Source organism: Abramis brama, assembly GCF_963993115.1.
Source record: "Abramis brama genome assembly, chromosome: 3".
Taxonomy (NCBI): domain Eukaryota; kingdom Metazoa; phylum Chordata; class Actinopteri; order Cypriniformes; family Leuciscidae; genus Abramis; species Abramis brama.
In genome coordinates, this window is record NC_139965.1 from 15,640,488 (window position 1) to 15,666,780 (window position 26,293).

General features: G+C 38.6%; 1 protein-coding gene across 1 annotated transcript; it reads left to right on the forward strand.

Moving 5' to 3' along the window:
• Positions 1-347: 347 nt before the first annotated feature.
• On the forward strand, positions 348-25,396 carry dtx4a (deltex 4, E3 ubiquitin ligase a). The gene is made up of 9 exons (XM_084109799.1): positions 348-680; positions 1,992-2,209; positions 4,112-5,090; positions 19,133-19,194; positions 19,342-19,503; positions 20,018-20,079; positions 20,200-20,520; positions 20,682-20,771; positions 23,486-25,396. Exons 2-9 carry the CDS (start codon positions 1,999-2,001, stop codon positions 23,711-23,713), a joined length of 2,115 nt encoding a protein of 704 aa, XP_083965925.1. The 5' UTR covers positions 348-680; positions 1,992-1,998; the 3' UTR covers positions 23,714-25,396.
• Positions 25,397-26,293: the final 897 nt, after the last annotated feature.

A 26,293-nucleotide genomic window follows, 5' to 3' on the forward strand; every position in this document is an offset into this window, starting at 1 on the left:
TAGCCTCGATTTCCTCCTTAACGTTACGGACGGGGATGTAGCTCAGTGGTAGAGCGCATGCTTCGCATGTATGAGGTCCCGGGTTCAATCCCCGGCATCTCCACTTACTTTTTTTTCTTTCAAGAAAACAATAGTGGACATGTAAACACGCGGCATCCTAAAATTATTTATGATGACAGTCGCTGAATTTACAGATTTTATTTTATATCTGTTGAAAAGCATCGAATGCACGTACGTTTGTGAAGATTTTAGGAGGAGACACTTGAGTCGGAAGTTGCACTCCTGCGCAGATCATTGGTCAGTTAAACGTCAGTGGGCGTCGTAATCGCCACGCCATTGGCCAGTTTAGTCCCCAGTGGGCGTGGCCACAGGCAGAGTCACGCAAACAATCGAAGAATCCTGCACATTCCTTACTAGAATAAGAATAACATTTAAATGTCTTTACGCGGCAGTAGGTAAAATGAGGCATGTCGTTTAAGAGATCTTTAACTGCGCTTTGCGTCGACTGTGCATTTTAAAGTAAAACAATGCAATAATTCGATTTGCCTTTTCCTCTGTGAAAAAAATCTGGGACTATTGTTACATCGCACGGATACTTTTTTGCTCAAGTTAAGATGGATTCGCCCAAGGAATTACCTCCTTCTTCAATGATTTGAATGCAAACGAACGATCTCTTATTGGTGAGTGCTTGCATGCTTTAATTCGTCGCATTTGGGAGATAACGGGCCTTTTGCTTTTGCATCTTGCACGTTCAGTTGGAAAATATGGGTTATGAATATGTTATAATTGACAGATAAAACAAGTAACTGAGCCACCATGACAAAATGAACCGCTGCCATTTTATATTAAAGAGAATGAATGTTATGATGACGAACAGAATTAAACATCTGCCTTGCATTTTTCTTTATCAGAGAATGGACATTTTAAGGATGCAATGGAAGAAATGCGTTACTAAAATGTCTTGCATGTAACACAACATTCTGTGGCAAGCGGTTTTAACATTTATTGTCTATAACATTTACATTGTCTATATATTTTATGTCACTAATACTTTTATTTGCTACATTTAATACATTGTTATTACCTTCTGTTTCTCTACTTCTGTTTCTTTTTCAGTATAATTAGTAGCCTACTGTAATAGTACCATTGCTAAGTGGCTAATCATTGTTTAATAGTAAAAAAAATTTTGCTATTGAATTCATATTTGTATATATGGTTCAGGTTTTGATTATTTACTATTCACTGACTATATTATTTAAATTGTTGCTTGGACCTATTACACTTTTTTTGTTTAGTTCAATATACACAAACAGTTATTAGAGACTAAATGCACTTTAGTTTAGGGTCCAATTCTCAGTATTAACTTTATATTAACTACGACCTACGCCTCAATAAACTCTATTATTTACTGATTTTTAATAGTTAGTACGGTAGTTGTTAAGTTTAGGTATTGGGTAGGATGAAGGGATGTAGAATATGCAGAATAAGGCATTCATATGTGCTTTATAAGTACTAATAAACAGACAATATCATAGTAATATGCATGCTAATAAGTTACTAGTTAACAGTGAGAATTGTACCCTAAACTAAAGTGTTACCAATAGTCTCTTAAATGGGTACCAGTATTAAGTAAATACATGCAAGTAAAGCTGGAATATGAACTAGGAATGATACTGACAATTAGCCGATAAATAATGCATGTTATTATTGAAATTGAAAGAGGTAGGCTACTTGTAGCTATTAGGTTACTCACAAGTAACGAAAAACGTGCACTAGAAACATAAAGTAGACACTAGTTAGTTTAAAGGAACAAATGCTCAATTGGCTTGCCACAGCATGCTGCATAACATTCCCTTTGTGGTCAAATGCATCGCTTGCTTCTAAACGCACCTGTGCTGTGCACGGGAATTAATCGCTGCAAAATAATGAACTGAGTCAAGACACATTCAGACGTCATTATTGTGGACGTGACTTTATTTTTCTTCGCGTAGGTATGAGATGTTGTTAGCCTCGGCCGTGGTCGTCTGGGAATGGCTGAACGAGCACGGGCGCTGGCGACCCTACAGCCCGGCGGTGTCCCATCATATCGAGGCGGTGATCCGCAGCGACCCTCGCGGCGCCGGGAGCGTGGTTCTGGGCCAGGTCGACTCGCGTCTATCGCCGTACATCATTGACCTGCAGTCTATGCACCAGTTTCGGCAAGATACCGGTGAGAGAGAACGATATCCTACATGATTTTTATCTTCTTGCTCATCTATTGTGTTTTATTAATACGGTGCCTTTGCTCTGAGATCAAACAAATGCGCCAATGAACTCAGATCTGTATTGTGATGACTTGAAGGCAAAGGTCTGCAGATGTTTTGAAAGCTCACCGTGGTATGAAAAAGGTTGGGCTGGGCCTCAAAACCTTCATTTCAGCAACAACAACCTCTTCATTTTTCTCAAGGCAGATCACTGATGTAGTTTAAAGCTTAATGTTTGTAATTCACACTTGTTTATGTCTCATGCAATGTGGAGTTCAAGTGGCTCTGCCATGAACTCCTAATGATTTTTGTCAATGCACATGAGTGCTTTGCTGGCGAGAATGAAGGGATGAGTTGAACCTATAACAAGGGGCAACGTGAAGCCGAAACAAAGGGGTGGATTGTTGGCTGTCAGAATTTTGGGAGTCTCTATCACCCATCCTGACAAAGGCCATTGTGGAAGACTGACTAGACTTCATGGGAAGATGGAGGAATGGAGAGAATGGGGTCGACGAAGGGTAGCGGCCCATCGCTCCAAAAACACGAGGGAGGAGGAGATGGAAAAATAAATGGTAGTAGAGTGAGGTCTTGAAGGGGGGTCTGATGGATAACCTTTTGTTGCAGTTTATGCACTGTCAAATTCTTGAGACTAATTGTACTGAAGTACTAACGCATAGATTTGCTGCAAAACGATTAAATTTGTGTAGTTGGTTAATTGAACTCTTTATGCTGTTCAGGGTGTCATGTTCTCAGGTGATAAATTAAACCAGTCATAGTAAAGTTCTTCGGCAACCAGACACCTCTCGATATTTCAGCTGAACAAACTTTACATATTTCTTCTCTATCATAAATTTTTCATCACATTGAAGTGCATAAACACTAGTACTGATATTTGCCTGTTGTAGCTTTTCCTCATTGTGTACACAAAATAAACACTGACACAGTCAAAACACATCATTGGAGAAGCACAAATTAAACGTCACGACAAAAACTATTTTGGCTGAATTTATTTCAGAGCATCACTAAGAAATGCACATGTAAGGTTTGCATTCTTTCTCTCTCAGGTGGATCAATTAATATAGATGACTCATCTTGTACACTCATATACTCTTTTTGTTATCCAATAATAAGTTCTTAGAGTTGAGAGCCCCTTTCCCTTTAAATTATAAAAAACGCGTGCCTCTAGAAATAGAAGGTAAAAACAATCATGAGTCATCTGTGTATGATGTGTGTATGATTTATTTTTTATGTACTACTACATAAATGAATTGTAATTTAAATATTTTAAATAATTAATGAATAAAAATTATTAATAATTATTAATAACATTTTAATAATAGACCATTGGCTAAGTAAAAGTATAATTCACCCAAAAATAAAAATTCTGTTATCATGTTCTCATCCTCATGTCATTGCAAAGCTATAAACCTTCAGTTCATCTTCAGAACACAAACAAAGATATTTTTGATATACTTTTATTTATTTATTTCATTTAGTCCATTGGAAATCCACACAACCAAAAAATACTAAAAGACATCGTAAAAGTATTCCACATGAATCAAGCGGTTTAATCGCTTTAAATGATGAACAGATTTAATTTCGTATATAAACACTGATCAACACGCATGCATAGAGCTCATAATTAAAATATTCAAATGTAATCAGCCTATTAGCTCTTAAAATATCTTCATTTGTGTTCTGAAGATGAGCGGTAGTCTTATGGGTTCCTGTTTCTTCCTGTTAAAATTCCTGTTTTTAATAAGAAATATATCAACACAGGACTGTGCTCGTCAAATAGTTTTGTGGGCATTTTAAAGTGCACGATCCCTGTAGTTTTGCTAAACTAAACTCTCTGCTCTTCCTTACAGGTACACTAAGACCCGTGCGGCGAAGTTTCTACGACCCGCGGTCGGCCCCTGGTCAGGGTTGGGTGTGGGAATGGGAGAATGACTCGGGCTCATGGACGCCGTACGACACAGAGGTCAGCATCGCCATCCAGGCGGCTCGGGACCGGCAGCAGCCCTGGCTGGACTTAACGCCGTTGGGCTTCTGCTACCTTATAGACCTGCAGAGTATGACGCAGATCAATGGACAGACGCAACGGCGCCGGCGCATCCAGAGGCGCTCAGACCTGGCCTACCCGCTCGTCTCCGGCCCGCTGCCTAAGCCGCACGCGTGGTCGTCCGCTGGAAGTGGTGGACTCTTGGGAGTGGGCGTTTCAGGGGTTAGTGGAGGGAATGGCAGTGCCTATCCCAGTGGAGCTCTCCCAGCTTCTGCTATCACTTCACTTGGTCAACCATGTTCCTGCCAACAGTGTATGCTAGTCTTGGGCGTCAAGACCCCTAGCATGGCACAAACTCTCGGGCGGAAACCCCCGCCGGTACCCAAGCCGCCGAGCCCAAAGGCGCCATCAAGGGGACACTCTTACTCTCTAACCCTGCCTCACCCTCCTTCCCTTTCCAGAGTCCTCTCGCCACATAGGAACTCCACCTCGGGTGCTAGCGGAGGCTTCGGACACTCCCTCTCTCTGCTGGGTTCAGCCACTGCTGCCCTGTCGATATCCTCTAACCGTCCTCCTCCACCTGCTGTACCGCCACCCCCGCCTCCTTCTGCCATACCCTACACGACCTCTGCGTCCAACCCTACAGCACCTACACCCTCCAACGCCCTTATATCTACAGTGACCACCTGTGCTCCCACGCCGTCTGCTCGTGTTCTGGGTCCTGTGTCTACGGCATCAGCAGCTTGTGCCGCCCCGGTGCCACCGCGCAGTAGTCTGGCAGGCCTTAGCCGCCCCGCCCTGCAGAGAATCGCCATGGCACAGTCACGGGCACTCATTGCATCAGGGTAAGTTGTAACAACTGCAGTCACCTGTGATTGTAAATTAAATGAAAAAAAAGGTTCCAAAAGGGGCTTTTCCTTTATTTTAAAGAGTGTAGCATTCAAAAGGCTGCGATCAGTACGTTTTTGCTGTTCTTTTGAATTCATCAGAGATCCCTAAAAAAGACGTTTTTTTTTTTTCATATTAAAGGGATAGTTCACCCAAAAATGAAAATTCTGTCATTAATTACTCACCCTCAGGTCGTTCCAAACCCGTAAGAGTTTCGTTCATCTTCGGCACACAAATTAAGATATTTTTTATAAAAACTTTCTGTCCCTCCATTGACAACTACACGTTAGTTAGTTGACAACAACTACAACTAAAAGTTCATAAAGAGATTGTAAAACGAATCCATCGGAATTGAGCTTTATATGATGAACAGAGTGAATTGAGGCTTATTATCAGCAAACATAAACAGAAGCTCAAACGAACATGCTTGACGCGAGAGAACAAACCTCATTGGTTCTTGCTGAAGCTCAAACGTGATGCGTAACACAAGAATGAACCTCATTGTTCTTGCTGAACCTCAAACGTGATGCGTAACATGAGAATGAACCTCATTGGTTCTTGCTGAAGCTCAAACGTGATGCGTAACACAAGAATGAACCTCATTGTTCTTGCTGAAGCTCAAACGTGATGTGTAACACAGGAATGAACCTCATTGGTTCTTGCTGAAGCTCAAACGTGATGCGTAACACGAGAATGAACCTCATTGGTTCTTGCTGAAGCTCAAACGTGATGCGTAACACGAGAATGAACCTCATTGTTCTTGCTGAACCTCAAACGTGATGCGTAACACGAGAATGAACCTCATTGGTTCTTGCTGAAGCTCAAACGTGATGCGTAACACAGGAATGAACCTCATTGGTTCTTGCTGAAGCTCAAACGTGATGCGTAACACGAGAATGAACCTCATTGGTTCTAGCTGAAGCTCAAACGTGATGCGTAAAACGAGAATGAACCTCATTGGTTCTCGCTGAAGCTCAAACGTGATGCGTAACACGAGAATGAACCTCATTGGTTCTCGCTGAAGCTCAAACGTGATGCGTAACACGAGAATGAACCTCATTGGTTCTTGCTGAAGCTCAAACATAATGTGTAACACAGGAATGAACCTCATTGGTTCTTGCTGAAGCTCAAACGTGATGCGTAACAGGAGAATGAACCTCATTGGTTCTTGCAGAAGCTCAAACGTGCTGTGTAACACGAGAATGAACCTCATTGGTTCTTGCTGAAGCTCAAACGTGATGCGTAACACGAGAATGAACCTCATTGGTTCTTGCAGAAGCTCAAACGTGATGCGTAACACGAGAATGAACCTCATTGGTTCTTGCTGAAGCTCAAACGTGATGCGTAACAGGAGAATGAACCTCATTGGTTCTTGCTGAAGCTCAAACGTGATGCGTAACACGAGAATGAACCTCATTGGTTCTTGCTGAAGCTCAAACGTGATGCGTAACACGAGAATGAACCTCATTGGTTCTTGCAGAAGCTCAAACGTGATGCGTAACACGAGAATGAACCTCATTGGTTCTTGCAGAAGCTCAAACGTGATACGTAACACGAGAATGAACCTCATTGGTTCTTGCAGAAGCTCAAACATGATGCGTAACACGAGAATGAACCTCATTGGTTCTCGCACGTCAAGCAAACATGCATGAGCTTCCGTTTACCACAACTGATGAGTGAGTTGATCAATGTTTAAATGTGAATAAATGCCTAAATTCAATCTGTTCATCATATAAAGCGATTGTGTTTCTTCAGAAAATTTGGACTAAACCGCTCAATTCATATGGATTAGTTTTACGATCTCTTTATGATCTTTTTGAAGCGTCAAAGTGGTAGTTGCGTGGCTGTCAATGGAGGGACAGAAAGCTCTCAGATTTCATCAAAAAGATCTTCATTTGTGTTCCGAAGATGAATGAAAGTCTTACGGGTTTGAAAGGACATGAGGGTGAGGTATGAGTGAGGATGAAGTAATTGGGTGGGCTAACCCTTTAAGCAGCACAACTGTTTTCAACATTGATTGAGGTTCATTCTCTGTTGAAAATTCAGCTTTGCCATCACAAGTTAAAGTTTTTTACAAATTTTAATCAAGTAAATGCAGCCTTGGTGAGCATAAGAGGCTTTAAAAACATTAAAATCTTACCGACCCCAGACTTTTGACTGGTAGTGTATAAGAACAAAGTTGGCTGCTGAATACAGCCGCCTACAGGTGGTCACATTTACCATTGCAATGTGATTTGTCATGGGCGAAATCTAGTCATTTCAATAGAAACCCACGTGATCGGGAGTTTTTGGTTGAGGTCAAAAAAATTACCCATGCAGATTTTGCTCCTCCTAATTTGGTCATGCATTGACCAACAGAAAGCTGCTTAGTTCGAAAGTGATCCCTGAACTGTGCTCCCACTTTTGGTTTTTTTTTGCTTATTGATTTTTTTTGTCCAAATTTCTCTAATGTGACCACACCTTAACTTACAAAATGCTTGTGAAGACCAAATTTTGTGCTTGCATCTCCTTGTGAATAAAATGTGAGATTGTTAAATGTTTTAGCTTGAATTCAGCCTCTGCTGCCTCAAATGTCAAAACCTTGACTGTTTACAGAAAGTCTGTCACTCTGGGATGTGTACACAGGGATAGTTAGCTCAGATTTATTGCTGTTTTCAGAACGCATTTCACCTTTGGGAACAGACTAAAAATGCTGTATTAAAACATGACAATTGAAAACTTGAATCCAATACATCTCATTTGTTGACTTTATCTGGTTAGACTACTTGTTCATTTGTTTTGTTTGTATGTAGGCCTGTGCTTTGAAATGGTTTCACTTCTTTAATAGTTTATTTCTGAAGAAAAGGAACTTGTGTTTCAAGAATACTTGAAAGGTTGACACATTTAGGCCGGTCAAAAATAAGAAAGTTTAATTTAGCACTGCTGGCCTGTAGTGTTTTAAATGCTAGGTATGAACCTGAATTTCATTCTACCCTGCTTCCACTCGCTTTTCACATTTTACTTTTGGATCCGGACCTCGGTACTCAGTAAACCAGAATTCTCTCATAACCGCTGGAACGGCGACTGGGGTCAAACATTAAACCTTTAACGTCAGAATGGATCGATCCCAACTTTCAACCTCAACCTCAGTTTGAAATATCATTTGACAATTTCCAAGATGGTGACGACTAAAGCAGTGTTTCATTGGTTATTTTCAAGTGGAATTGGTACAGGTTGTCTAGAAAGTGGAACACTTAGTGGTCAGAGATGGGAAATTTAAACTGGTTAATTTTCTCAGCTATTTTTTTTAATTAGTCTAATTAAAAAAAAAATAGCTGAGAAAATTAACCAGTTTAAATTTCCCATCCTGAACATTGAAATCACTCGCGCCAGATGCTCTATTCGCGTTTGGTGTGAACGCAGCATTAGTCCTGTGTCAAATGTACTTTTTAGTTTTTAGCATTTTTAGTCAATCTTATCCTGTTTTTGTTTAGTCAAGTATAGTCGACTAAATGTCTGTGCATTTTAGTCTAGTCACATTTTCGTGGTTAAATTGATAATTATGATTATTTTGATCAAAATTATTAATGCAATGATTATCATTATAATTATTTTTTTTTTTTTTTACATTTCATCAGAATTATTGCAGCTATTATTCACCTATAAGCACAAATCAAGAGAATGTCAACTGACATGCATGGTTTATTTGACCTCATCTAGTTTCTTGATTTATTATAGGCTGTTTATCATATAAATTAACAGCTCTCCACATAATGAAAACTGGTAAAGCAAGAAACTTCTCTCAAAAATTGAGTTTCAATAATTGCAAATTACATGAATGTTTTCTTATTAAGACAACAGCAAAAAAATACTTTGAATTCAGCAAGAACAATGGCAAACAATATAGTCGAGATCCATGTTTAGATTTATTACAGTTTCTTCACTGAGAAGGTTGATCGCAGATTTAGTCGCAGCAAACAGTGCAAGCGAACACTGACTGACTGAGTGACACTTTCATTTGAGCAGAATATCTCAGTAGAGATCGCTAAACTCCTGCTTACTTGTTTGTCTGTGTTTTCAGATCATTCGTGATTCTTCAGAAGTGTAGAGAGAGCGGGTGCACATGGTTGCCAGATTGCAAAGGGGATTTTAGACTCTTGAAATCTGGCAACTGCAAGCATTAAAGCTACATGTACCAATATATTGGGTGAATTACTGTATGTTTATGATGTATATTACGATGTTATGATGAACTGTGCCTTTCTCCACTGACGTTCTGAGTTGCTCAAAGCGTTTCTAAGGATTCTGATTTTTAGAAGGCAGTTGTCTGACATCTTAGATGGCGAACAGGAACATGGTTTGTGTAACATTAGCAAAACATTATTAGCTGTTTGATAACGTAGTCAAGCAAAAGGCTAATCGTATTAATTACTGTCATATGTTCGACATTGTAGAGAGTGATACATAAAACGCATTACCATTCTGATACATCGACTTGTAGACGAGCCTGTATAATTCACTCTTCCACTTCTTCTGAATCAGTTTTTGGTTCTAGCATATTTGGCTGAATTAAACCAATATTTCCACTTGCCATCGTGTAGCATTTACTACAGTAAAGTTGAGCGAGTGGATCAGGTTTTCAGAGCTGGAGTGAGTGGAGGCAGGGCTAATTTGCATATTCATGGTCTGCATATATTCATGAGTTACATTTCCATGTACATATTTTAAGGCATGAATACATTTTTTTTCACAGGAATGTTTTTTCAAAAACAATTTGGTGATCAAACATGATTTTTAAGGGATAAAATTATGACTTTAACGAAATGAACACTACTCCGACCGAGGTCTGGAACGGAGCATAGGTTTTGAGGATCATGCTTAGGTTATACTAGACTTTAGGATCAGGAAGTGTGAGTCTCTCTGAAAGTAATAGCAGTGTTACATTACATTACACTTCTGTTCTGCTACTAAAAGTTTTTAAAAATAAATTTCTTCTTCTCACCAAGGCTGCATTTATTTGATCAAAAATACAGTAAAAGTATTGATTTCTTTTTTTTAAAAGATCCAAACTTTTGAACGGTAGTGTATGTCACATTATACTTGGAAAAACTGTGTGGCCTGTGGGCTGCATGAAGGCAAGAGAATAGTTAATGAAAGGAAGCTTTCTAGACGTAGCTGGTCGATGGGAGTCCTCCATGAGTGTCAACAGGTCAGTCTCGTTCATTAGACTCCCACCTCCTTCTTTCTGTCCCGTTCTCCCTGTTCCCCGTTCCCAGGCTCCATTCATTCCTGGGGGCCCCTTTAGCTCTATTGTGCGAGTGTTTTCGAGAGCGTGTGTGTGCGCCGAGTGCGTATCCAAGGCAACCTTTGTTGGCAGTCGGCAGCTTGGGTTTTATATTTGCAACACAATGCAGTTAAAGGGAGGAGGGAGGAGGGGGGTGTCAGTGGAAAGACGGAGGAGGGGGAAGAGATTTGGTAGTCTGTGTGAAGGAGGTTTGGGAATAGTTGCTTGATTGAGCAAGTGTTTGTTTTGAGTGTGTGTGCTTGTGTGAGACTCAGACGCTGTCCTGTAGACACAAACGTCTGTCTCAGACACTGGAGGAGCGCAGATTTTAGGTTTATGCGTAGTGGCATATGACTGGGATATGAGGAGTGAGCCACTAAAAGTGAAGTGAGCCAACGAACGTCATATTCTGGCGTGCACTGGCATACTGATAAGCATCAGGATGGGGTTTGGATTTTTACAAGCATGCACACGCACAGAAACATCTTATAATGGCAATCATGAATGCTCAGTATTATGTAACACTTCTGTGGTTTTGTGGATAAACACAGTATCATCTTGTATATCATATATCTTTTGTGCATACACTGCACTACCGTTCAAAAGTTTGGGGTCAGAGTTGGATTATGCCAAAATGTTAGATCGGATGGATGCGATGGATTTCAGTTATTTTAAATTGTAACAATATATTACAATATAGTAATAAACGCAGCATTGCTGAGCATAAGAGACTTCTTCAAAAACCTTAAAAAGTCTTACCGACCCTAAACTTTTGAACAGTGGTGCACCGTGAGTGCGTCCAAAAGTCTGACCACCCTGAACAATGTAAAATCGAATTTAAACTAGAAAGCTTATGCTGTTAAACGCACACGTTATATTCCAGATTCTGCTATATTTCTAGGTTCATGCAGCACAACGGCTTCTGTCATTGAAGTAAAAGGGGACAAACCCATTGCTAAATTCTGAAAATCATTTTTTGTTTTAGTTCCTGATAATATAAGTGTTACAGTGGCGCATGGCTGCCACATATTATTTTTTCCACTCAATTACGTCGTCATAACGAGATGTGTCATTTAAACGATATATTTTCTCGTAATAACAAGATGCTATGCCATTAAAACAACATATTTTTCTTGTGAAAACAATATATTTTCTCTTAAAGCAACACTATGTAACTTTTCGACCTTCATAATATATTTCCAAAACCCTTGTGATGGTACATGGACTTACAATAGGTTGAATGACACGTCTGCCATAGCCTGACGGGGTCTGTATCGCTTTTACTGGCACTATGTAACTTCGGGGTTCGGGTAGTTACCCGAGCACAAAAAGAACTACAAAATTCGACTGCTTTACGGCATACGTCACTTCCCCCACCACTTCGTCAAATTTGGACGCGAGAGGCCAACCAGCGTTTGTTTTTCCGGCTTTCATGCGTATGTTTTTGGGGGTGTTTACACCTGGCCACTTCATGCATTTTCTCAATTCGGATAGCTATCCGATCGTGAAAAGACCAGGTGTAAATGTCCTCCGAAACGCATTCAAGACGGATTTGAAACCGATCGCTCAAAACCACTTCAGGAGGAGGTCTGAGACGCATTCCAGATGAAACTGGACAAGTGTAAAAATGCATCTGGTTGTTGAAACCACATATGTAAATTGTACTCCTCCCAAAAATGCTAAAAAAATAAATAAATACACGCGTTATAGGCTATATGTAATGTAATAGCCAGATATGACGACGCTACTGGAATCACCGCAGATGAGCAGCTGAGTAAGTTATGTATTCATCAAGCCAACTTGCAAACTATCGCAAATCAAAGTGAAAGTAAGTCGCAGACGCTTAACACACAATCATCATCATTAAAAGTAAATAAATGAAATGATCTTACCAGGGCTGTTGCTGCTCTCTCTTATTGCGGTCTCTGATTTTGAAAATTTAGCTGATGATCAATAAAATGCCGCTCGTATCTGTTGCTTTCAGTGACGTGCACTCCAATAAACATGCATATATATCACGGGAATTGAAGATCGGATTTAAATCCGTTTCGCAAAAACACATTTATGTGACCAGGTGTAAATGGAATCGTTTTGATATATCAGATAGCTATCCGATCTGAGAAAACGCATGAAGTGGCCAGGTGTAAACAGCCTCATGGCCAAAAAAAAAAAGTCAGAAGTAGGCTAACTAGCCTAATGACTGCAGGCTGATAGTCATGTTTGTTTATTTATTTTTCTGGTGAAAGTGTCTTGCCTCAGGCTATAATGCAAATTGATTTTTCAACTTTGCAGATTCATCTATGGTAGCTTGATATTATTTTATTTTTTTTGATATTAGTAGCTTGATATTATAATGTTGACGATATATGGCTATTACCTACCACACAAACATTGAATTGAATTAGAATTCTGTAAAACAGTAGCCAATAGGCTACTATAATGACGCTGGCTTGTAAACGTGAGCTCCGCGATCTGGCGCTTGAAAAAAATAAAACCCATGAAATTATATTCATATGACATGCTGAAATATATGCCACTGTACCTGGGTTGAAGACATTTCACACGCAACGCAGGCTGTCTGCCCAAGACGTGAGAACTCCTTCTGCAGAGTTTGGGTAACGGCTTGTCAACAAATGCACGTGTTAACCATGTAACCATGACAGATTTTACGACAGTAGTAGAAGACAATACTGTTTCCCAACTGTAGGGGGAGCCCGAGAGCAAAAGTTACTTAGTGTTGCTTTAATAACAACATGAAATTATGTCATAAAAATGACATGCTTTCCTGTTATAACAAGATATTATATCGTTAAATTTACATATTTTGCATGTGACGTGATAAACGTGGGAAATAGGCCTTTATCACTGAGCACGTTTGAAAAGTGGAAGCTTCAAATAATATAGTAAAATAACTTCTGCTGTTAGCCTGTATGGATGGCAGTGCCCAATGCTTATGTTTATAGAGTGATGCAGGGATGACGTCACTTTGTAGGCCAACGGGCAGTTCGCATCACACTGGTTCCCTCGAGAAAAGCCCAATAGGATTTTCCCATAGGCTTTTGGATTATCGCTAAAAACAAGCTCCGTGATCAACAAAAGTTTATGATACTTGCACGTTTTTTCCCATCAAGATACTTATCACAGATAAACACAAGTTTTATGAATTTTGAAGCCTAAATGCAGTCGCCAGGAGTAAAAAGCTAAAGGTTGGCTATAAACGAACTACACCACGGTCCCATGAATTCAACGTCACCATCAGGTTCTGACAACTCTTTCAGCTTTTATCTAAAAAAACAAAAAAACATTTTCCCAGAACGTTTGAGTTTGACTATTTTATGAGAGCACAGTTATAAGCATAATGATGCTGTTAAAGCGGATTGAGTTTCCCTGTTTAATGTCCTCGACAGCCTCTGTAGACCCATTTAGCCACTTGTTAGCAACCGCCTTTTTCTAGACACGTAATCGCTTCAAAAAATCACGAATAAAATGTGAAAGTGTCTTGAGCTTGTTCACCACAGACCTTATTTTAGCCATTTAACCAAAACCCCATTCAAAAACCCATTGACTTTGGAACGATGGAACTGGAAGTGCTAAAATGCTAACTCACTTCTGCGTTTTAGCCTACAAAGTGATATGTCATACCTGCACCATTCTATTGTCAAGTTCAACCAAGTTCGTTAAATTTTCTTTTCAAAATTGGCGACCGTCAATTTACAATAATGCAGGTGGAAATTCGATTACGCTACAAATCGAAGCTGGATGTGACGACGCGCGGACTGTGATAAAGACCTATTTTCCACACTTGCCATGTCAGGTACAAAATATGTTGTTTTAGCGATATATCCCATTATAATGGTAAAAACATTGTTTTTATGACATATGTTGTTATTACGAGAAAATATATCATTTTAACACCATGGCATCTTGTTACGAGAAAATGTATCGTTTAAACGATATTACATATTGTTATTATGACATAATTGAGAGGAAAAAATAATAAACTATAAATTGGAGCGAACATTGTTTTTAATAACTGTTGAACTGCAAAGTAGGAACATTTTCACCTGTGTTGAGACATTTGGACCCCAGTGTGTATATTTACAGTATCATATAATTTGTTAAGGAGTGCTAATAGACAGGATTACTTAGAGAAGTAATACTTTTTTGTTTTCTACTGATATGTTCCAGGTCCTAAATAGCATTCGTGCTGCTTTTTATTACCTCAGAATATTATTTCACCTGCAAACAGACAAAAATCATCTTTACAGTAATGCACCCGAGTCAAAGTGTCGGCATAAGACATTGCACAAGAATAAATGCATAATACATAAGATACATAAAACTTAAACATTAGCATAGGTGACCTCCTTGTCCTAAACCCTCCTAAATGTATTTCCTCATAGATATTCTATGCAAGTGCATTACTGTTTTCGCAAAATAAACAATGTGCTTTTTTTGTTGTTGTTGTGGTAATTAACAGAGTGATGCAAATACAGTCTTGAGTGTTTATATATAAATATTTAAACCACTAGAGGGAGCTAGAAATAAAACTCTCTCTGTATGTCTGGAGAGTCTGAGAAATGTCTGGATTATAGACCTTAAAATTCAGACAAAAGTGTAAAATTTATTTTGACTTCGTTTTAGATCGTGTATATCTTTTTCATTTTATCACCAAGTCAATATTAAAAAGGTTAGAAGTCTGAGTAAAGGAAATGTTTATTCGTCTTTGTCACTAGTCAGGATTTGCTTGTTAACAGTCAGGATTGGTCTCACAAACTCTTGGCCCAGTCAGGAAGAAAGTATTTGTCTGTCACTCAGGGGGAAAAAAAGTGTAAAAATCGTTTCTTAAGGGGTATAACAGCTTGTCACTGGGGCAGTGCCCTTAAAAGTACATATTTGTACCTTATTTACCCCTGAGAAGTTCATAGTGGTACCTTCAAGGGATAGTTCACTCAAAAATGAAAATTGTATCCCTAAAGGTACAATTTTTGCACATTTTTCTCAGTTTTTGTGGGTGTTTAGTTGATAGTGAAAATTATTAGTTGTTTATCGCAATGTTTGCACGTTTATCCCCGTGAGTGTTTTTAAATCTTCTTCATTCATGCTCAGTTTTTGTAGGTGTGTTTGTGTGTCTGTAGTGGGCGTCGAGTAACCCCATATAGCACCTATAGCTGGACGTAATTGAGCCTGACGTCACTCTCTCGCTCTAATATGATCCTTCACCTTTAAACCTACTTGATCTTTTCCAGGTACACTTGTAATGGATGTTAGATTCATGCAATGGATTCATTCTGTTTTCTTTTAGCACATTAGTAGTACAGTTAAGCATTACTGTCATGATACTGGCTTGAATTATAGTTACATAATACACACAAAATGCACAAAACGTGCCTTTTTCGACACAGAATCACTGTTTTAATATTTTTTTCCGGCCATTATGCATCATGATTTTGCTGACTCGGTAAATCATGTGAGGCTAGTGTAATTTGTTTGAACTCTGTTTTATGGTAAGAATATTAATAGAGCTTTACAGATTTCACTTTCAAAATGTGTTAAATGTGTCCATGTTAATACTTTGTTTTTGGACGTATACCATGGTATTCTTTGCTAAGCTAAGCTAAGAAGCTAAGCAAAACCCCTTGACTTGAGCACAACTATTTTCAACATTGTTAATAATAAGAAATGTTTCTTGAGTTGAGAATCAAATCATCATATTAGAATGATTTCTGAAGGATCATGTGACACTGAAGACTGGAGGAATGATGCTGAAAATTCAGCTTTGATCACAGGAATAAATTACATTTTAAAATATATTAAAATAGAAAAGCTTTCAAAAACAAAAACAAAAGTTTAGAGACCTCAAATATCGTAATCATTCAGCACCATGGTTTATATGAACATACCATGGTATTACCATCTTATATTTTATGAAACAAAGGAATAATCACAGTAAATAAATAAATCACAATCTTGCTGTAACAGAAGCAAAAGGGCTGGCAAATGGGATTCAGTCGACAATGCCGCCTTCAAACAAGCTAAAAAGTAAAAAAGATTGTGACCAGATCAAGTTCAAAGGTCTTGTCAGTGAGTTTTTTCATCAAGCCCTTTAACGTCAGAGATTCTCGTCTTCACCTGTTCCCTTCCGTGTTTCATTGCTCTCTTCATGTTTGTCGGTAAGTGGCTACATCTGGCTGTGGTTTGATCAGGCGAGTTGTGCTTACGCCTACAGCCATATGGGTTTTGTGCTAATACCGCTAGATTAGCCAGCAGCAAACGTGACTGAAGATTTTCCGGTCGCCTTCTTTCACCCCCACCAGCACATGCACGTCAGCTCCCGGCTCTCCCTCCTCTACTCATTCTTCATCTCAGTGGTGGCACCATGTACCTTCACACCTTTCCGTGAACGCATCAGCTGATGCACATGGATCTGTGTCTCGAGGTTTCCGTGCACTTGATGTGACGTGCATACGATCAGCTTGTATACTCTTAATAACACTTCTGCTAGCTTGTACAGTCACACACGTTTCCACATTTAGTCTGGACTCTTCCGGCCATTCAGGACACAAGTCACAGTTCATGACGATTATGATAGCATTGTTTATCCTCGTTCCGTTATCAGCAGCATAAAGTTTTTTAGAGCGATCAAAGATTTTCACTGATCACTTCTGCTTTCCAAACATGTTTATATGCTGTACGAGTGAATCTCGCAAAGAAAACATGCAAAAAAACATAACATTTCCAGGTCACATTTTAGAATAAAATTAAGCCATCAGTTAAGATTTTTCTCAATGTGACATTATTTTCATGACAGTTTAATCACATTTCCCCCCATATATATATATATATATATATATATATATATATATATATATATGAAGAGTTCAGATGCAAAAGCCTCTAAGTGCCATCTGAAATTTTCTTCTAGAATGATCATTTTTATCAAGCACGTGTATTTAAGTTCAGTAATTTCACTTAAATGACAATTAATAGGTAATCTTCATTGCCATTTAAGTGAAATTACTGAACTTAAATATACAAGCTTGATAAAAATGATCATTCTAGAAGAAAATTTCAGATGGCACTAAGAGGCTTTTAAGAGGCTATACATATATGTATGTGTGTGTGTGTATGTATATATACACAGACACGCACACACGCATATATAAAATATAATAATATACACATTATATAAACAAACTTTTATGTTAGATGCGATTAATCATGATTAATCGATTTATCAGCACTAATATATATATACTATATATACTATATATATCATACTATATATGACAATATATTATATAATAATTTATATAATTATGCTAATTTTTAAGTACATTATATTTTTTATATTATATAATTTCTGATTTTATTTTCCTTTTGAATTTGGGGTGAGATATGATCCCGGTATTGTGAAATTCATCCATATATATCCTTGTGTCTGTGTCATTAGTCACTGGCTGTGCATGCCCATATACGACCAAAATGTTTGAACTCGTGCAGGACACACACATGGTATGGATGTGTGTGTGTGTGTGTGTGTGTGTGTGTGAGCAACTATCCTGCACTATGTGCCAGTGTGATGGAACCTTATGGCGGTGTGTCAGTGTGTGACGTTGAGAGGTAATCCCGGTCTCTGTGACGTGGATCACCTTCTTTCCTGCTTGTCAACAGATGGAAACTCGAGGATTAGCTCTATAAGAGCGACAGCTGACAGAGTGAGGGAAGACAAACTCATCCAGAAGAAGAACAACTCAGAGAGAGAGGCAGGGGATATACGTGAACAAAACTACATTGATTCCAGGCTCTCTAGAGGGGGGAAAACAAATCAATCTTACCGAGTACAGAGACTGCCAAACATTCAAAGAAGTTTGAGTGCAGAACGCAAGGAAGAATCCAAACATTACTTTCGCTTTTTCCTTTTTGACTCAGATTTTTCTTTGGAGATCATCGGAATAGTTGAGACATGACTGTTATCAAGGTCAAACAGTGAGTATCTTTGAACATGTTGTTCTAGTTGTCTTGTTTGTTCAATAGTTGGTAAGCTAATAGTTCTCTAATGGTTTTTAACCACCAACCCTCAATTAAAGGGTGCAGAAAAATAGTCTATCGTAAAATCACCTAGAAAACAAACAAACAATAGAATACATTGTCATTTATCAATGGTTATTGTCATTTGTTTTTATTTTTGAAGCTTAACATAAAAACAACGTTACATTAGTTGCCTTTAATGGTAGTTATATGCCAACGTCTTTGTTCAATAGTAGTTTTTGTTCGTTCGAAATCTCACTGTTGGTTAAGATTTGTAGTTTTACTCATGTTCTGTAATGTTGAGGTGAGATGGCATGGAAATGTTTGACTAAGTACTCTCTGGCAGTCTATGTATCGTCACATATGGGCAACAGGTGATCAGGTCATGCGAGGGTCTGATGTGCGCCGGTACACTGCTGTTGTCTGCTGATTCACTGCCAGTTTAGTTAGTGGCAGCAGTGGGTTTGGCAGAAGGTGTGACCTGGTTTACACACTGCAGCATGACTCGGCATGTCTGCGGGTCAGGACGGGGGTGATACGCAATCAGGTGTAGCTGTGACAACTACATGGTTATTTCTGTTCGGATCAAGATTATGATTATCGATAAGACCCTTGAGGTGCGTGTGTGTGTTTCTGATTGGTGAGTGGTTGCTTGCGTAGTGGAAGCATGTGTCATGTCTTGTTTCTTTTTTTATACCTTTATAGAGTCCCGACCGTCCCAGTGAAGAACTTAAATGGATCCAGTCCTGTCCATCCAGCTTTGGCAGGTGAGAAACAATATGCAAATAAGTTATAAATAGTGACTGTGATGATTAAATATAGTAACATATTTGGAATAATTTTGCAACAAAAGACAATGAACCTAAAAATAGATGAATACAAAACAGATGTAACTCTCTCTTGTCTTTGGTTAGGTATCACTGGGATCCTAATGAGCGCCGCCGGACTCCCAGTCTGCTTGACCCGCCCGCCCAAACTTGTGCTCCACCCCCCACCTGTCAGCAAGAGCGACATCAAACCTGTGCCAGGCCTCGGCCACTGCTGCCGGAAAACCTCAAAGAAGCAGGCCCGCAAAGGTTAGGTTATGCAAATTATAATATATATATTTAGTGCTGTCAGACCGATTAATCACGATTAATCACAACAAACTTAAAAGTTTTACGAATCATAATTTATGTATGTGTATATATATATATATATATTATCTATTTATCTATATATAGAGAGAGAGAAAGAGAGAGATCAGCATATTAGAATGATTACTGAAGACTGTAATAATGCTGAAAATTCAGCTTTTGCCATCATAGGAATAAATTACATTCCAAAATATATTAAAATAGAAAACAGTCATTTTAAATTGTAATAATATTTCACAATATTGCTGGTTTTATTGTATTTTTGATCAAATAAGCCTTGGTGAGCAGAAGACACGACTTTCAAAAAGATTAAAAAAATATATATATATTCCAAACTTTTGACCAGTAGTCTGTGTATGTATATCTATATATAATACATTATAATAAAATCTGTGACAGATTATTTCTCTAAATCCTCATTTGTTTTAACTTACTTTTTCTTTCATTTGAGCAGGTAGAACTTCAGAAGAAGTTGTTAGAAGATATCTCCAGAAAGTCCGCAACCCACCCGAGGAGGTGAACAAACATGATTGATATTTTAAATTATAACTAAGATATAATATATCATTAGATATCTTTCATTAGATTAACTAAACTGAATTAAACTAATTGTTTTCTTGTTTTCTTATTTCTTAGGACTGCACTATCTGTATGGAGTCTCTCTGTGGTCCATCTGGCTATAAAGGCCCAGGTGTCGGTGGCATTTCTCGGGCAGAGTCTGTTGGTCGTCTGTCTCAGTGTGGACACCAGTACCACCTGCAGTGCCTGGTGGCCATGTACAACAACGGCAACAAAGACGGCAGCCTTCAGTGTCCCACCTGCAAAACCATCTACGGTGTTAAAACTGGCAACCAGCCACCGGGCAAGATGGAGTACCACGTCATTCCTCACTCCCTTCCTGGACACCCTGACTGCAAAACCATCCGGATTATCTACAACATACCCCCTGGCATTCAGGTAAGAGTCACTCACTCACAACAGAGCTTGTTAAAAACCGCTGCAGTGTCCAGAGCATCCATTCATATTGGCGTTTGTGCCACCTACATGGTATATTGCACTGCTGCAGTGTTATATAACTACAATGTAGGTCTAAACGGCTCTTTCTATGATTGTTTTAGGGTCCAGAGCATCCCAACCCTGGGAAGCCCTTCACAGCTCGTGGATTTCCAAGACACTGCTACCTCCCTGACAGTGAGAAAGGCCGTCTGGTGAGTGTCCAGACATTCACAAACGCAATCTCATTCATCTACTGCTATTAATTAAAGAGGACCTATTATGCTTTTTTTTTACAACTTTTTTGTGTGTGTGTGATGTTGATGTTTGAGCATGAAAGGTCACATTTACTGCAGCAGCTGGTGCCACTTTGACCGTGAGCCACAACAGCCACATCCATGAGATCAATTAAATTGTTATAGGTCACTTTCAATTGAATGAGAAGTTATCATTTGCAGCTCAAAATTTTGTAAGTCCAGAAGTATTTATCTTAAGGTTTTTTTAAATATTTTTATTAACCTTATTATTAAACTAATTATATAAAACGATGTTATCAATGCACTACAAATAAACTGTTTATATGCCTTTATTTTGTCATTAAAACATCCTAAGTCAGGGATAGGCAACGTCGGTCCTGGAGTGCCGCTGTCCTGAAGAGTTTAGCTCCATCCCTAATCAAACACATCTGAACATGCTAATCAGTGTCTTCAGGATTACTAAAGCCCTATTCCAATGGTAATTGTTTCTAATGTGGATGTCTGTAAAAAATAAATGTGCATGGCACCTCAGTGATAAAACTCATGCTTTCGGATGGCGATTTATTCCCGTGGAGGAGCGAGTTCTGTGAACCTGGGAATTCGCTGTTCACGTGATCGGTCGCATGATGGTCTGCTGTAAATAAAATGTCATATGCTTGGAATAATAAGAATAAATTCACATTTAATTTAATAATAGGAAAATAATGTCCTATTTATTATTTAATTATATACTTATAGAAGCTAGACACGCAATATTTGAAATGGTTTTCTGACTTATTTTAAAATGGAAATTAGCAGAATGGGAAAAAATGGGAAATTAGCAAAAATAGGTTAATGCAACCTCTTATTTACACGAGGTAAACATTAAGCTGCTTCATTTATATCTTTAATGTATATAATTGTAGATAATACATATTTTTAAATTGTATTGCATGTATTGCTGCCACAATAACGGCCCATTTCAAATGTTTATGTGCTTTTTTTTCTCTTTCTCCTTATTGTTTTTAACAGCTCCCACTCGGCTGAGGTGGAGCGGTGATGAAAAATTGTTTTTTTAAATACTTTCCAGCATTTCAGTAATAAAAGTGTACATCTGTAAAATGCATGCAAATTACAGTGAAGCGCAACAGTTATCGTACGGTGCTCCGCAGTGGTCGAAAAGAATTTTAAAGTGCTCTCTTCTTGTAAACTCAGAGATGTGGATTAGGAAGGCAATTAAATTACCACAAGACCTTGGTGTTTGTCAAAAAGCAAAAAAGTAGGGATTTTTTATGTGGGTGGTTGGAGCAAAACACTGACATTCTGAATTCAGATGGCAATAAAATCACAGACTAGCCCCTGTAAATGTTGAAAATACATTACATCCCCATGAGAAACAATTACCGTCCGAATAGGGCTTAAGGCTACAGGCAGGTGAGTTTATTTTTTTCAGGGTTGGAGCTAAACTCTTCAGGACAGCGGCATTCCAGGTCCAACGTTTCCGATCCCTGTCCTAAATCCTTAGGGATTTCTTATCCTTTAATCACACAGCAATGAAAGGGTTAAAATCTAAACCATCAAGAGTGTAAAATAGATGCACACACACACACACACACACAGAAGCAGAATAAGATCAATGGATCAGTTGGATACTGTTTCCTAGTTAGTTGAGCCAGAAGATTCAACATTTTAAACATAAAAAAAATAAAAATCTAAACTGTGACAAAGTAGATTTTGATCATATCTAATATATATATCCAAATGCAGTACCTAATAAAATAAGTCATTATGTCTGAACACACTGTTCTCAGCAACTGGCCAACAGCTGATGTGTGTGTCAAGTTTCATGCAATTTAAAGCATGCTAAGAGTCTCAAAAACACCCAAAATGAATATTAAAGTTTGACACATCGCCATTACTACAGTATTCAAGATATCAAGAATCCTTTCACAGGTGCACATCTGTGGTGTTTTGGCATTATTTTGACAAAGTTTGAAGCAGATTGGGTTGAAGAGCGCGATTTCAAAGCATTTTTGGCACACTTCCTGCTGCCAGTTGGTGGCGCTATGACTTTGACTCACAATAGTCACATCCATGTGATCAGCCTCCTACAAGCTGAAGATTCATCAAAACCAATCAATGTGCAGAAGTTACAACACACCTCCTGTTTCCCTTTTTTCACCATATATGTCTTGCCTCGACCTGGCCAAACCATTCGTGATATCAAAAATTTGCCCGCAATTTAGCATCCTCAATATCTTGGCTTCATGCTGACTGAGTCTGGTGGCGATCGGATGAATCGCCTAGGAGGAGTATATCAAATACCAGAGCATGTGTTTTTCAGACAACCCATAACAGCCTACTTCCTGTTGGGTGAAGCTTATGACTTAGTGCGAAAGTTATTTGGCCCGATGAGATCTATAAGTGTATGAAAATTGGTTACTGTAGGTGAAAAGGGGTGCACTACAGAGTCCTTCAAATACAACCATATAAAATGGTGCTTAGGCCCCAAATATATGAAAAATAATGTATTTTGAACATTCAAGCATGAAAACCTATTCTAGTAGAGCCCAAAAACAAAATTAAGACTTTGTAGAAGGGCATAATAGGTCCTCTTTAATGTACATATTCCAATTCAACCTTGAAATGTAAGGTTTTTCAGCTTTTATTCTAAACAATCCCTGCTCTTGTAGGTGCTGAAGCTGCTGCTGGTTGCTTGGGACCGTCGGCTCATCTTTTCGGTGGGCACATCCAGCACCACAGGAGAGACGGATACGGTCATTTGGAACGAGGTGCATCACAAGACCGAGTTCGGCTCCAACCTGACCGGCCACGGTTACCCAGACTCCGGCCACCTTGACAACGTCCTGGAGGAGCTGAGGGCGCAAGGCATCACTGAGGAAGAGTGTCTGAGGGACTGAAAATTCAAGTCGGGACGACAAAGACTGGATGTTTTTTGTGTTAGTGTTGCCAAATCTGAATTCAATTCCCAGCTCTTGTTTCTCAGAATGCCTGAGACACTTTCGAAATCAAAAAACAAAACAAAACGAAGTTTAAGGACTCTGAAAGGTTTATAAGTCATCATCGCTCAACGTTTTTTTTTTCAGTGATAATAGCCCTCCTACTGCTAAAGAAACTGTACGAGTCTGTCAGAAGTGGGACGGCCAGCTGCAAGAACTGTAGTTAACAAACAACATTGCACTGTGCGCGCTATTGTGGTGGAGCCATTATCTTTTCGAAAACTCGAAGGACCCGTTAACGTCCTCCCCACAAAAACTCGATTTGTACAGTGCGATTTTGTCGCTAGTGGGCTGCAGACATAAATGCCGGTGTCTGCTCCACCATATAATGTATTGTAGTTCTGTGAAGGATACGCAAAACAAAGGTACTTCTGTGCATGTAGTTGTATCATTCGGCGCAGAGGCGAACACGTCCTTGGTGCAACCGAGGCCGCCACTTGTTGCCAACTTTGAAGCTCCAGTTGCAGTTTTAGATGCCGGAACGTGAATGTTTACTGCCCCATAGTGGCACTTGTTAGCATATACATTCCAGTAATTACCATGGTATTTATTTGACAACATAGTTTTCGAGATGTTTGCAGTATTTACATTAACCACTTATATTTGTACTTATTTTATTGTATCTCTTACATTATTTTATATTGTCGAAACGAGAAACCTGTATTGTCATTCATTTTGGGATGGGAACCAATCTCTTTCCAGGGACAGAGAGAGAGAGAGAAAGAGAGAGAGAGAGAGACATTCAACTGAAACTGCTTCGTTAATCAGTATTAAAGAAACGTTGAGACTGGCGGCCAATGGACGGACGACGCACAAATTTAGTGAAAATATTAACTCGTTTCTTTGTGATTGGATTTGCTGTCGGAGACTGAAGAGTTCCGAACAGGGACTGTGTGAAACTGAGCCAAGCTCAATTATGGTGTTTTATTGTGACATCATCGGTTTAGGAACCAATAAGATTTAGATTCTCCAAAGCTGAAGGTGTTGGCCTTTTAAATGGCTACTAAGAGCAACTAACCTACCCTCTTAAGTCTGTTGAAGTTCTATCCTGTGGAAAAACTGTCTCCGGTTGCCTTTCTGGTCGGTACTCTGTAGGTCTATGGTGGACCTGTTTACAAAGCTGTTGACGAAACGTCTGCATGTATGTACATGCAAATGTGTAAGCTTACATTTATAGTTGATGTGCTGTATGTATGTGTTTTATGTACACAATTCTTTTCCCCCTGCATCCAAAAGCATGTTGTGGAAGTAAATGAGTAATTATTTTTCTTGTATCATTTTTTTTTTTTATAATATACTTTAACTTTTTTCTTATAAGCTATTAGGTTTTTTTCCACTGTGAAGTGTTTAATTTCTTTTATTGCACTTGTATGATTTGATTTATTGTCCAGCCAAGTTCCTCATGATAGTTGCTATGGAGACAGTGAAAATGGCATCGCTGCCAGGACAGAAAACTGTGAAGACAGAGAATGGAGCTAGGAGAACTAATGTTGCTGTATAATATAAAATGTACAAAACAACTCTTGCATATTAAATAGCTGCTGGAATACTGAATAAATATTAAAGGTACTCAAGAAAAGCAAATGCTGGTTTGGATTTATTTTCTTTTCAGTCTGGCTGCAGTTTTTTTATTTTGTTTTTCTCAACCAAAATGTGGCCCTTTTTGCATATTTTACCAATGTCAGTCAGGCAGTAAATATCATACTCAGCAGGGGGCGATGTTTAACTCAAAGTTTTATAAACCAAAATCAAAATAACAGGCATGATCTACACTCGTGATGCAATTACCTTGTGGCTTATGACCGATCTAGTCCCACTATATGTAACCCATTTTAATTATATTAATTTAATATGGACAATACTAAACAATTGTTTTGCATTATTCTTGAAATGTCCAAAAAAAACATGTTTTATTACTTGACAAAACTGTTGGTAGACAGCCATTTTACACCAGTATTCTCAAAAAGGCCCAAAATAAGCACTAGACAGAACCTATTAATATGGAAAAAGGGCTTCTCTCTCTGAATTAAAATTTGAACATCACACAAATTAACAGACCATCTGGTCCCTCCTAAGACCAGGTCATTTCCTCTACAGGCAGAAGATCCAGCCTGATAATTAATGCTCTTAATGTTCTATGTTACATAACCCTGGATCAGATCTATCTATCTATCTATCTATCTATCTATCTATCTATCTATCTATCTATCTATCTATCTATCTGTCTGTCTGTTGTTCTATCTATCTATCTATCTATCTATCTATCTATCTGTCTGTCTGTCTGTCTGTCTGTTGTTCTATCTATCTATCTATCTCTGTCTGTCTGTTGTTCTATCTATCTATCTGTCTATCTATCTATCTATCTATCTATCTATCTATCTATCTATCTCTGTTGTTCTATCTATCTATCTATCTATCTATCTATCTATCTGTCTGTTGTTCTATCTATCTATCTATCTATCTATCTATCTATCTATCTCT

Coding starts and splice junctions, on each gene's coding strand:
- dtx4a (XM_084109799.1), top strand. CDS start 1,999: ATGTTGTTAGCCTCGGCCGTGGTCGTCTGGGAATGGCTGAACGAGCAC. Junction 19,195..19,341: donor TGTCCATCCAGCTTTGGCAG/GTGAGAAACAAT, acceptor GTCTTTGGTTAG/GTATCACTGGGATCCTAATG. Junction 20,521..20,681: donor ACATACCCCCTGGCATTCAG/GTAAGAGTCACT, acceptor TGATTGTTTTAG/GGTCCAGAGCATCCCAACCC.